This window comes from Gossypium hirsutum, chromosome A05 (genome assembly GCF_007990345.1).
Source record: "Gossypium hirsutum isolate 1008001.06 chromosome A05, Gossypium_hirsutum_v2.1, whole genome shotgun sequence".
Classification (NCBI taxonomy): Eukaryota; Viridiplantae; Streptophyta; class Magnoliopsida; order Malvales; family Malvaceae; genus Gossypium; species Gossypium hirsutum.
Genome location: NC_053428.1, coordinates 74090190 through 74104747, shown reverse-complemented (window position 1 = coordinate 74104747; position 14558 = coordinate 74090190). Strand labels below are relative to the sequence as shown.

Here is a 14558-nt window from a genome sequence, read left to right as displayed (position 1 = left end):
TGAAATCTATCAAGAAAAATCATAATTAACTCAGTAGATAAGAATCGTGCATGTGGATCAAACAGTGGGCAAGTCGTGGTCAAATTCTTGGGCATGAAAAGAGGCAAAATATTCTTAAAACAAAAATATGGGCAGCAACAACAAAAATTCAGCATCTAAAATGACAGAAATAATGAGGAATGCCTCCCCCTACTTCAAACACATAGTCCTCGATGTGGAATAAATAAAATAGGAGAAAAAGCTGTAGAGGAACTCTCCGTGTAATTACTGTCGTTGCTGGCCAAAAGTGTCGAGTAGGGGCTATTTGGCTGCAGATTTGTCATTCCTTCTTTCTTCCTATTTTCATTTCAGTTTACCTAGAAGAAGAGAATTTTATTAATATCTGAATAAAATAAAATAATAATATAAAATAAATAAAAATAAAAAAAATTGGGTTGCCTCCCAACAAGCTCTTGTTTAACGTCGTTAGCTCGACGCCTTGAACGGTTTTATGGTGGTTCTAACTGAATTTTTTTGTCCGTGTGGGCCTGGAAATTTTCGTAAAATGGTTTCAGCCATTGACCATTGACTTTGAACCGCTTTCCTGATTCTTCACTTTCTATTTCAACTGCACCATTCGTAAATACTTCAATCACAATAAAAGGTCGTTGCCACCGTGATCGAAGCTTACCTGGGAACAGCTTTAATACGGAGTTATAAAGAAAAACTTTTTGCTCTACCGAGAAATGTTTCTGAGCTATTTTCCTATTAGGAAACAGTTTTGTTTTGTCTTTATAAATTCGATCATTCTCGTAGGCATCATTGCGAATCTCCTCCAATTCTTGAATGTCCAATTTCCTTGCCTTCCCTACGGGCTCTAACTCCATGTTACATTGTCAAATAGCCCAATAAGCTTTGTGCTCCAGTTCTACTGGTAGATGATACGCTTTGCCAAAAACAAGTCGATATGGGGTCATGCCAATCGGGCCCTTATACGTCGTCCGATAGGCTCAATGCACATCATTGAGCCGAAGAATCCAATCCTTTTAGTTGGGCCAAACTATTTTTTCCAAAATAGACTTGATTTCCTTGTTCGAAACCTCTGCTAGGCCATTCGTTTGGGGATGGTAGGCAGTCGATATACGGTGATGAACTCTGTATTTGGATAATAGTGCCTCCATGACCTTGTTGCAAAAGTGGGTACCACGATCACTGATCAAAGCTCGAGGTGTGCCAAACCTAGAAAAAATATTTCGTTTTAGAAACTCCACAACAGTTTTAACATTATCATTGCAAGTAGGCTTTGCTTCTATCCACTTAGAAACATAGTCTACTGCAAGAAGTATATATACGTTTCCAAACGAAGAAATAAAGGGGTCCATGAAATCGATGCCCCATACATAAAAAATCTCACATACATGAATCGGGGATAGGGGCATTTGATTTCTTTTAGTGATGTTACATGTATGCTGGCATTTATCGCAAGACTTACAAAAGTTATATGCATCGTGAAAGATTGTGGGCCAATATAGCCCACACTCCAATACCTTGTGAGCTGTCCGTTTAGGGCCAAAGTGACCTCCACAAGCTTCTGTATGAAAAAAAGTAAGGACAGAGGTTACCTTGGTTTCTGGAACACATCGTCTTATTATCTGATCTGAACAGTGTTTCCACAAGTATGGGTCATCCCAAATGTAATACCGAGCTTCCCGTCTAAGCTTGTCCTTCACGAAACGTGCTAACTCAGTGGGTAATGATCCCGTGGTTAAGAGATTAACTATATCTGCATACCACAGATAGTGAGCCTTGGTCAAAAATAAGCTTTCATCAGGGAACTCATCCTTTATGGGAACATCATCGAATGGAGTTTTTATCCTACTCAAGTGGTCAGCCACTAGGTTTTCACACCCCTTTTTGTCACGAATCTCGATGTCAAATTCTTGGAGCAGTAAAATCCACCTAAGGAGCCTTGACTTTTCTTCCTTCTTTACTATCAAGTACCTAAGAGCTGCATGGTCAGAAAAAACAATCACCTTAGATCCTAGTAAATATGATCGAAATTTATCTAAAGCAAATACAATAGCTAAAAGTTCTTTTTCTGTGGTCGTGTAATTGTTTTGTGCAACATCTAGGGTTTTTGAGGCATAGCAGATGACATGAGGCTCTTTGGCTATCTTTTGTCCCAATACGGCTCCCACGCTGCGTCCGCTTCCATCGCACATAATTTCAAAGAGATATTTCCAGTCTGGTGCCTGTACTATAGGAGCAGTTACCAAATTTTGCTTGAGTGTATCAAAAGCCTCTTTGCATTTTGGACCAAACTCAAATTTCTTATCTTTCTGCAACAACTCGCACAATGGTTCAGCTATTTTTGAGAAGTTCTTAATAAAACACCGGTAAAATCCTGCATGGCCAAGAACAGAACGTATCTCTCTAACAGTAGAGGGATATGGCAGAGAATTTATAATGTCAATTTTGGCCTTATCAACCTCAATTCCCTTAGATGAGACTATATGACCTAGAATCAAACCTTTGTCTACCATAAAATGACACTTTTCAGAGTTCAAGACAAGATTAAATTCTATGCACCTGTTCAAAATTATCGTGAGATTTTCAAGACATTCAATAAAACAGTTCCCATACACGGTAAAATCATCCATAAAAACTTCAATAATTTTTTCTACATATTTGGAAAATATACTCATCATGCATCTTTGGAAGGTAACTGGTGCGTTGCAAAGTCCAAATGGCAACCTCCTATACGCAAATGTGCCGAAAGGGCATGTAAAAGTGGTTTTTTCCTAGTCTTCTAGCGCAACAGGGATCTGGAAGAAACCTGAATATCCATCAAGACAACAAAAGTGAGTTTTACCAGCTAAACGTTCAAGCATTTGATCTATAAAAGGAAGAAGGAAATGATCTTTTCTAGTATAAGCGTTCAACTTCCTGTAATCGATGCAGACACGCTACCCGTTTTGCACTCGGACCGGTACTAAGTCCCCTTCAGCATTTTTCTTTACTGTCATGCCCGTTTTCTTAGGACGACTTGTACCAGACTTACCGATCTGTTGTCAGAAATGAGGAAGATAATGTCAGCATCCAGTAATTTAATTATTTCTTTCTTTACCACCTCTATCATATTCGGGTTTAAACGTCTTTGTGCCTCTCTTCTTGGTTTCGTGTTCTCCTCCAAGTAAATCTTGTGGGTGCATGTCAAAGGGCTTATCCCTTTTAAGTCGGCAATGGTCCAGCCAATCGCCTCCTTATGACTTTTTAGTACCTGGATCAAACTTTCTTCCTCGGGTTTAGAGAGTTTATTTGAAATTATAATGGGTAAGGTATTACCTTTTCCTAAAAATGCATACTTAAGATGCTCGGGAAGCGGTTTCAATTCCAAATCTGGAGCCTGCACAACAGAAGGTAGAAGTTTAGTTTCTGATGGGGACAATAATGTATTAACAAATTCATAATCATCAGTTCTATATTCAGATTTGTCTTCATAAGTTGACTCAAAAGTCTCGTCTACTAATGAGCCAATCATGTCGACACGGTTTACGCTCAAGATTTCGCTTGGATGGCTAATGGCATCGTAAACATTAAATTTCATGATCTCCCCATCAAATTCCATCGTAAGAGTGTCGCTTCGAACATTGATCTTGGTGCTAGCAGTACTAAGGAAGGGTCGGCCCAATAGGAGGTCTGAAGATCCAGCAGTGTTGTCCTCCTCTATCTTTATTACGTAGAAATCTGCAGGGAAAATTAGTTCATTAACTTTTACCAAGACGTCATCGAGGACTCCTTCGGGATGCACAATAGACCTGTCCGCCAATTGAATAATAACACCTGTCTTCATCAAAAAACCCGCGTAAAGTGATTCATAAATAGAATAAGGCATTACATTTATGGACGCCCCTAAATCGTACATAGCCTTTTTAATTCCTAAATGGCCAATTTTGCATGGAATAGTGAACATACCTCTATCTTTGCATTTAACTGACATTTTCTGCTGTAACACTGCAGAAACATTTTCACCAACACTTACCTTTTCATTACCTGTTAACTTTCGTTTGTTGGTGCAAAGCTCTTTAAGGAATTTGGCATACCTTGGAATCTGTCTGATGGCACCCAACAGTGGTATGTTGATCTCGACATTTCTGAATGTTTCTAAGATTTCTTTATCTTCCTTACATTTCCGACACTGGTTTAGTCGTCCTGGAAATGGAGGCTGGATTTTTGGCAGTGGGGGTTTTGCTCGGATCTGTTCGTTGTTTTCTGGAGTTTCCTGGGCAATTTCTTGGCCAAGATTCTTGCCAGGAATTGGTTCCAGCACCTTTCCACTTCACAACGTTACTGTATTTGCATTCTGTCTCGGGTTTGGTTCTGTTTGCGATGACAGCTTCCCTTGAGAACTCAATTTCTCAATTGATGTGGCCAATTCTCTTATAGATGCCTTTGTTTCTTTTTGGAAATTAAGAGTTTGCTATTGAAAATCAAGGACATTAGCTGCTAATTTATTGACCAAAATTTCCAGAGAATTACCTGAATCTTGTGGCTGTTGTGGGACTTAGTTTTGGTATGGCTGGTTATATCGTGGATTAGCCCCATAACTAAAGTTAGGGTGGTCCCTCCATCCTGGGTTGTAGGTATTGGTGTAAGGGTCGTATCACCTTTGTGGTGGCCTAGGAAAATTTCCCACAGCATCTAAATGGGCCACAGTATCGTCACACAGACTAGGGCACGCATCAGTCGTATGTTCAGGTGTAGCACATATTCTGCATACTCGGGCTGGTTTTGCTTTTTCTGCAACAAGAGAATTCAAAATATTAGTAAGTCTATCAAGTCTATCCTCAAAGGTAGAATTACTTAGCTGGTGAACCCTTCTAACGGGTTCAGGATTAGCTCGAAATTACTGAGCATTTACCGCCATTGTAGAGATCAAGTCTCTTACTTGTTGAGGAGTCATGTTGACCAATGCTCCTCCACTAGCAACGTCTACTGTAACACCCCGAACCCGAGACCGTCACCGGAGTCGAATACGAGGTGTTGACAGACTTTTAAAAATTTTTCCAGACACTGCCCAGTCTGAGTACTAGTCGCTTCAAAATCATATCTTGAGTTTCACAACTCGAAAATAAGTTTTGTGATTTTTCCCTGAAACTAGACTCATGTCCCCACCTATATATTTTTTTCTAGAATTTTTGGTCGGGCCAATTAGTACAGTTTATTAGTCAAAGTCTCTCATGTTACAGGGGTCGACTACACTGACCTTTTCCCATTACGACTGGGATATCTCTCTGCACAGAGCTTCAATACTAATGCCGTTTGTTTCTATGGAAACTAGACTCAGAGAGGAATCCATACATATATGGTATGACCCCTAATTATCTCTGGTCAATTTATAGTGAATTTCCAAAGGCGGAACAGTGAATCCAGAAACTGTTCTGGCCCTGTTCCACAAGAACCCGAATATCTCTTTCTGTACTGTTCCTATATTTGTTTCGTTACTTCCATATGAAAGTAGATTCATCAAGGTTCGATTACATAATTTATTCACTATTTAATTCCACTCCTACGAATTTATGTGATTTTTCAATTCTACACCACTGTTGCTGTCAAAATCTGTTTTCAAGATAAACTTTACCTATTTGGTGGTTACCATGGACCAACTAGGGTTTTGCCATACATAGGTCCACATGTGATCATATTTAGCCATTCCAATGGCTGATCATTAGCCCAACACTTCCATTTCAATCCATAGTCACATCGTGAAACCATATAGATACATACATAAACACAAATGGTCTAATGCCATACTCCACATCTACAAGCCATTTTCGCATGGCTTTACACACATACATCACAAAAGAACTTAAACAACAGGGGGTAGTCCTATACATGCCATATCCAGAGTTCAACTAAAAGAGTACCAAAAGAGCTTGATAGTGTAGATGACTTCGACTTCGCTGATCCCGAATCCGATAGCTAACGAACAAAATCTATAAAACAGAGAGCCAAAGCAACCGGGTAAGCATTTTAAGCTTAGTAAGTCTCAAGTAATGAAATCGGCTTTGACTACAGTATTACATTCACATAACTAACTAAGTCACTTTATTAACACACATTCTCATAATCATACTTACTTCACACTCCATCAACATATATACACAAGGTATCAACCTTTCTAAAAGCCGAAAATTCATTAGCCGATCGCACGAATACTATTTAAAACGAATCGAATTTTCCAATGCACATGCAAACATACCTTATCGTTCGGGTTGGTTGAGCATATTTATTGAATTAGTTACAGCACAAAACGCTCACATTCAAACCCAAGTTTCTTCGGTATTTAACCGAATACAGCCGCAAACACATTTGCCTTCGGGTCTTAACCCGGACGTATCAACTTGCATAATTGCCTTCGGGTCTTAGCCCGGATATATCATCTCGCATAATTGCCTTCGGGTCTTAGCCCGGATATATCAACTCGCATAATTGCCTTCGGGTCGTAGCCCGGATATATCAACTCGCATAATTGCCTTCGGGTCTTAGCCCGGATATATCAACTCGCATAATTGCCTTCGGGTCTTAGCCCGGATATATCATCTCGCATAATTGCCTTCGGGTCTTAGCCCGGATATATTCCAATGCTCATGCACACATATATCAATAATCATAACACATCCATATCATTTCTTCGTTACTAAGGCTCAAACACAAAACATTTATTAAACCTTTCAAATTTCGGCTCGGTAGCCACACACAAAGAGCATAATTTCAATTGGCTTTATAACATAGTCTCTAAGCACATTCGACTATCCGTCATAGTATGACTATTCATTTCAATATAATTCAAGTAGGGTCATTACTCGAAGACTTACCTCAAATGTCGTCGAACGACTTCAACGGCTATTCAATTACTTTTTCCTTCCCTTTATCGGATCTAGTTCCCCTTTGCTCTTGAGCTTAAGTTCAACAAAATTTAAAATAGTCATTAATCGACTATTCAAGTATTACTTTCAGAATAATATATATATTGATCCGACTTTCACACACATAGATTATAGTAAGCTTTATAATAATCAATAAATAATTCATTGGCAAACTTTCATTAATGTTTACAACAAAATCACATATTCACTACGAGCTGTTTTCCTGAGCAGTAGTTACTAAATTATTTATAACTGGAGCTTCTAAACTCCAAATCACTTGCCGTTAATTTTCCCTGAATATAGACTCATATATCTTCCATCCATAAAATTTTCAGAATTTTAGGCTTGGCCAATCAATACCAGATTTTTCTTAAAGTTTCCCCTGTTTCACTGTTTAACTATTCTGACCACTCTTCACTACGAATCCAATTTCTCACTTTACAGAATTCAAAATGTGTTGTATTTGATCTCATTAGAAACTAGACTCATTAAGGAGTCTAAGAATATAAATTTTATCTTATAATAATTTTTGTACAATTTATAATGATTTTCTAAAAACAGAACAGGGAATCCAGCAGTCATTATGACTCAGCCCCACAATACTTCAAATATCTCAAGATCGGTAACTCTTTTGTTTTTATAGTTTCTTTTGTAAGAAAATAGACTCTTCAAGCTTTAATGACATAATTCACTCAGCTTCTAATTCAACTCCTACAATTTATGGCGATTTTCCAAAATCACCTTACTGCTGCTGTCCCCAAACAGATTATTACCAAATCAAATACTAACATTAGCATTTCACCTTAATAGCTAGCTTACCAAGCCTTAATTTAACATATAATTCACCCATATCATATTCAACTATATATACATTTACCATATTTCCATTTCAGCATATATAACTAACATTTATTCCGAAATTTTAATATCTAATTGCTTATAACTTTCTTCGGATGTCGTCGACCAATTGATCGGCTACACAACTACTTTCGATTTTCCCCGATCTAAATCCAATTTCTTGGTTTCTTGATCTTAACATATTCAAATAAATCTCGTTTTAACATATTTTCATTCAATTTAGTCTAATAACGCATAAATGGGTAAATTACATTTTTACCCCTAATATTTCACACTTTCACAATTTAGTCCTTATTCCACAAAACACCAAATACACAAAATTTGGTCACACTCCTTAAGGGCCGAATCTTCCTAGTACCCATATAAGTCCATACATTTCATTTATTCCACCTTTAAGTCCTTCAAAAATTTATTTTTGTAATTTAGCCCTAACTACTCAAAATCACCAAAAACTTCAACACAAAACATATTAATCTTTAACATATCTTTCATTTTTCATCAACAACTATCAAAAAGCTCAAGCACTCATCAATGGCAAAACACAAAATCATCATCAATTCACAAAATTGAACCATGGGGTTTAAAGAACACAAAGCAATGATACCAAAAATGTGAAAATTATCAAAAACCAAACAAAAGACTAACCTTCCTTAGGTTTCAAATGACCGAATGCTATCCTCCTCTCTTCCTCTCTACAACCGGCCAAGATGAACAAGGTGATAACCTCTCTCCTTCTTCTTTTTTTTTTTGTATCCTTAATATTTCTTTTATCATTTCTTTTCTTTTACTTAAACTAATGTCCACTTCATGGAACTTTACCACATAGTCTAATATAAGCTCCATCATGGCCGGCCACTATGTATAAAAAAAAGGGGTATTTGACATGCAAAGTCAATATTTTCACTCCTTGCTTAAATTGGTCCTTATAAATTACCCTATCACATTTTTTTACAACTTTCTCACATAAGTCCTATGGACTAAATTCACATGCAATTGACTAAATCGAAGCTTGAAATTTTCCACACATTCATAATCACATATTTTAGACAATAATATCACATTCAAACATTTTGGTGACTCGGTTTAGTAGTCCCGAAACCACTTCCCGACTAGGGTCAGTTTTGGGCTGTCACAACTCTCCCCCACTTAAGAAATTTTCGTCCCCGAAAAACTTACCGGTAAATAGGTTTGGGTATCGTTCTTTCATCGAGCTCTCGGTCTCCCAAGTAGCTTCCTCGATCCCGTGTTTGAGCCATAACACCTTTACTAGCGGAACTCTTTTGTTTCGCAACTCCTTTACTTCACGAGCTAGGATACGCATCGGTTCTTCTTCATAGCTCATGTCGACTTGAATTTCAACCTCCGATGGGCTAATTATGTGCGATGGATCAGATCGATAGCGTCGAAGCATCGAAACATGAAAGACGTCATGAATCTTTTCAAGCTCCGGGGGCAAAATCAATCTATACGCAACCGGGCCAACTCGTTCGGAGATTTCGTACGGCCCAATGAATCTTGGGCTCAACTTGCCCTTACGGCCGAACCTGAGTATCTTTTTCCAAGGTGAAACCTTAAGGAACACTTTGTCTCCCACCTGATACTCGATGTCTTTTCGTTTCAAATCTGCGTACGATTTCTGACGATCCGTGGCTATCTTCAGACTTTCACGGATTACCTTTACTTTCTGTTCAGCATCTCTAATCAAATCAACTCCGAAAATTTTACTTTCACCGAGCTCGGTCCAAAACAATGGTGTACGGCATTTACGACCGTACAAAGCCTCGTAGGGTGCCATCTTAATACTTGACTGAAAACTATTGTTGTAAGCGAATTCAATCAAAGGTAAGTACCGTTCCCATGAACTACTGAACTCGAGGATGCAACATCTCAACATATCCTCAAGTATCTGAATTATCCGCTCGGATTGACCATCTGTTTGTGGATGAAAAGCGGTGCTAAAATGCAGCTTGGTACCCAAAGCTTCTTGCAATTTCTTCCAAAATCGCGAGGTGAATCTCGGATCTCTATCCGACACAATAGAAATCGGTACCCCGTGTAATCTCACAATCTGAGAAACATACAATTCAGCTAGTTTATCCAAAGAAAAATCCGTACGCACGGGGATAAAGTGAGCCGACTTAGTTAGTCTATCGACAACAACCCATATCGCATCCTTCTTACTTGCTGACAAAGGCAGTCCGGACACAAAGTCCATTGTGACTCGATCCCATTTCCACTCGGGTATCATGATCGGCTGGAGTAATCCTGAAGGCACTTGATGTTCCGCTTTCACTTGTTGACATATTAAACATCTCGAAACAAAGTCGGAGATGTCCCGTTTCATACCATGCCACCAAAATTGACGTTTCAAATCGTTGTACATTTTCGTACTCCCCGGGTGAATTGACATTCGGCTACAATGGGCTTCGTTCAGAATCATCGAAATGAGTTCCGAATTCCTTGGAACACACAAACGATTTCTGAACCTCAAACAATCATCGTCATCAATTTGAAACTCTGATCCCTCGTTCGGAAAACACTTAGCCCGTTTTGCAACCAATTCATCATCGACTTTCTGAGCTTCACGAATTTGGTGAGTCAATAATGGTTTAGCTTTTAATTCAGCTACTAACACATTGTCTGGTAGAATAGACAAATGCACATTCATCGCTCGTAAAGCAAACAATGACTTCCGGCTTAAGGCGTCCGCAACCACGTTAGCCTTTCCCGGGTGGTAATCAATGACAAGCTCGTAATCTTTCAACAACTCAAGCCAACGTCTTTGTCGCAGATTCAAGTCTCGTTGAGTCATCAAATATTTGAGACTTTTGTGATCCGAAAATACATGGCACTTCTCACCAAACAGATAATGTCGCCATATTTTTAAAGCAAACACGATGGCAGCTAGTTCGAGATCATGGGTCGGATAATTCCTCTCGTGTGGCTTCAATTGTCTCGACGCATAGGCCACGACTCGACCTTCTTGCATCAATACGCAACCCAACCCAAGTAGGGATGCGTCACTATAGATGACAAACTCTTTACCCGATTCGGGTTGCACCAAAATTGGAGCTTCAGTCAAATGTGTTTTCAGTTGGTCGAAACTTTTCTGACATTTCTCCGTCCACTCGAACTTAACATCCTTTTGAAGTAGCTTCGTCATTGGTGTGGCTATCATCGAGAAACCTTTCACAAATCGTCGGTAATAACCGGCGAGCCCCAAAAAGCTCCGAACTTCAGTAACATTTCTCGGAGGTTTCCAGTCAAGTATGGCTGAAATTTTGTTCGGGTCAACTCGAATACCCGACGCGGATACCACATGACCCAAGAAGCTAACCTCTCTTAACCAGAACTCACACTTACTGAACTTAGCATATAACTGCTTATCCGTAAAATTTGCAACACTAGTCTCAGGTGCTCAGCATGTTCGGTCTCATCTCTTGAATAGACCAAGATGTCATCAATGAACACAACTACGAACCGATCCAAATATGGTCTGAAGATCCGATTCATCAAATCCATAAATACTGCCGGGGCATTAGTGAGCCCAAACGGCATCACTAAGAATTCGTAGTGACCGTACCTCGTTCTGAAAGCAGTTTTGGGTACGTCTGAATCTCGAATCCGCAACTGATAATAACCCGATCTCAAATCTATTTTTGAGAACACTGAGGCCCCCTTTAGTTGATCAAACAAATCATCGATACGCGGTAGTGGGTATTTATTCTTTATCGTCACTTTATTCAGTTGACGATAGTCAATGCACAACCTCATGGTTCCGTCCTTCTTTTTCACGAACAATACTGGTGCACCCCAAGGTGAGAAACTTGGCCGAGCGAAACCTCTATCCGTCAATTCTTGCAGCTGAGCTTTCAACTCTTTTAATTCGGTTGGTGCCATACGATACAGAGCTATCGAGATCGGCGTAGTCCCAGGTACAAGCTCAATACCAAACTCTACCTCCCGAACAGGTGGTAAACCCGGTAATTCTTCCGGAAAAACATCCGGGTATTCACAACCACCGGCACAGATTCGGGTTTCTTTTCTAATTCTTTGTCATCAAGCATATATGCAAGGTATGCTTCGCACCCTTTTCTCACATATTTCTGTGCCGACATTGCTGATATTACAGCTGGTATCCCCTCCAAGTCCGCGGACTCAATTCGGACTACTTCGTTGTTTGCGCACCTCAAATCAATAGTCTTGCTCTTGCAATTCACAATCGCATCATGCGCGGTCAACCAATCCAACCCAAGGATAACATCAAATTCATCAAACGACAAAAGCATCAAGTCCGCCGGAAAACAAGAACCTCGAATTTCCAGGGGACATTTCTTACACACTTTGTCGACAAGCACATAACGACCCAAGGGATTTGACACCCGAATTACAAACTCAGTAGACTCAATAGGTAAAGTTTTACTGGATGCTAAGGTTTCACATATGTAAGAATGAGTAGAACCGGGGTCAATCAAAGCAATTACATTAGTATCAAAGAGAGTAAAAGTACCGGTAATAACATCAGGCGAAGAAGCATCCTCGCGGGCACGTATAGCATATGCTCTAGCAGGTGCACGAGCCTCGGATCTGGTCGTAGCATCTCTAGATCCTCTCTGACCACCACTAGCATTGCCCATATTTCTAGATGGTCTACCTCGAGCAGTGGTAGCACCCGATTTCCCACTCTGATTTACATTCTGTTCGGACAGCCTCGGGCAATTTTTAATGAAGTGGTCCACTGATCCGCACTTGTAACAGGAGCGGTCATGGAATCTACAACTCCCCAAATGCCATTTACCGCAATGTCGACATTCCGTTCGGCCTCGACGTTCATTCCCAACACTGGCGACTGAAGTGCCTCGTGTACCCACAGGGGGTCGATCACGATCTCGTCTAAAAAGGCCCGAAGTGCTTTTAGACCAGCCCACATCATCTTGAAATTTCTTCGATGCCTGTTGATGAGACTTTCCCGAGAATCTTTTACGAAACTCCCCGGTTCCCACATCAACTTTTTGTTTTTCCTTTCTAAGCTCTTCGGCTTTACAAGCTCGCTCGACAAGTACTACGAACTCTCGTATTTCAAGAATGCCAACGAACATTTTTATATCTTCATTCAGCCCATCTTCGAAGCGTTTACACATAACAGCCTCGGACGAAACACATTCCCGAGCGTATCTACTAAGTCTAACAAATTTTCGCTTGTAATCAGTAACTGACATAGAACCTTGCTTAAGCTCAAGAAATTCCTTCCGTTTTTGATCAACAAATCTCTGACTGATATACTTTTTCCGAAACTCAGTTTGGAAAAACTCCCAAGTTACTTGCTCCCGGGGCACAACAGAAGTCAGGGTACTCCACCAATAGTAGGCAGAATCACGTAGCAAGGAGATAGCACACTTTAGGCATTCATCGGGTGTACAAGATAGCTCATCGAGTACCCGGATAGTGTTGTCCAACCAAAATTCAGCTTGCTCGGCATCGTCGCTATCCGTAGCCTTAAATTCAGTAGCCCCATGTTTTCGGATTCGGTCAACTGGGGGCTTATTTGACCTTATTTGGTCAGTTACCGGAGGTATTGTAGGTGCGGGGGTGGTGTTGTCGGGAATGGAGGTTGTGGAACAGCCGTATTAATTCGAATGTATTGGTTGAACCAATCATTCATCACGCTATAGAAAGCTTGTCTAGCTTCATCATTCGGGTTACTCGCATTAGGTTGAGAGTCCACCGGCGCTGTCCCTTGTGTGGGAGCAGGCGCTACACTCTCAAGATCATCAGCTACCGCTCGGTCGGGATCGGGATCCATTACTATAAATAAACACATTTGCAAATGTCAGAAATCACCACACTATCAATTAATCACATAAAATGGCATATAGCTAGACCCAACATTACGGTAGAATCGACTAACGAGCCTATACCATCAATGTAACCAACCGAGACGTACGGATCGAATCGAGGTTACAGACTTAAAATTCCAGACACTGCCCAGTCTGAGTACTAGTCGCTTCAAAAATCATATCTTGAGTTTCACAACTCGAAAATAAGTTTTGTGATTTTCCCTGAAACTAGACTCATGTCCCCACCTATATATTTTTTTCTAGAATTTTTGGTCGGGCCAATTAGTACAGTTTATAGTCAAAGTCTTCATGTTACAGGGTCGACTACACTGACTTTTCCATACGACTGGATATCTCTCTGCACAGAGCTTCATACTAATGCCGTTTGTTTCTATGAAACTAGACTCAGAGAGAATCCATACATATATGGTATGACCCTAATATCTCTGTCAATTTATAGTGAATTTCAAAGGCGGAACAGTGAATCCAGACTGTTCTGGCCCTGTTCCACAAGAACCCAATATCTCTTCTGTACTGTTCCTATATTTGTTCGTATTCCATATGAAAGTAGATTCATCAAGTTCGATTACATAATTTATTCACTATTTAATTCCACTCCTACGAATTTATGTGATTTTTCAATTCTACACCACTGTTGCTGTCAAAATCTGTTTTCAAGATAAACTTTACCTATTTGGTGGTTACCATGGACCAACTAGGGTTTTGCCATACATAGGTCCACATGTGATCATATTTAGCCATTCCAATGGCTGATCATTAGCCCAACACTTCCATTTCAATCCATAGTCACATCGTGAAACCATATAGATAAAAACACAAATGCAATGCCAACACATCACAAGCCATCGAGGCTACACACATACACACAAAAAACTAAACAACAGTAGCCTATACAGCCATATCCATATAGTACGACTATAACATGAGAACCAAA

General features: G+C 39.9%; 1 protein-coding gene across 1 annotated transcript; it reads right to left on the bottom strand.

The window, feature by feature from the left end:
- Nucleotides 1-488: 488 nt before the first annotated feature.
- LOC107952194 (uncharacterized) lies at nt 489-866 on the bottom strand. The gene has a single exon (XM_016887473.1). It carries the CDS (start codon nt 864-866, stop codon nt 489-491), a length of 378 nt encoding a protein of 125 aa, XP_016742962.1.
- Nucleotides 867-14558: the final 13692 nt, after the last annotated feature.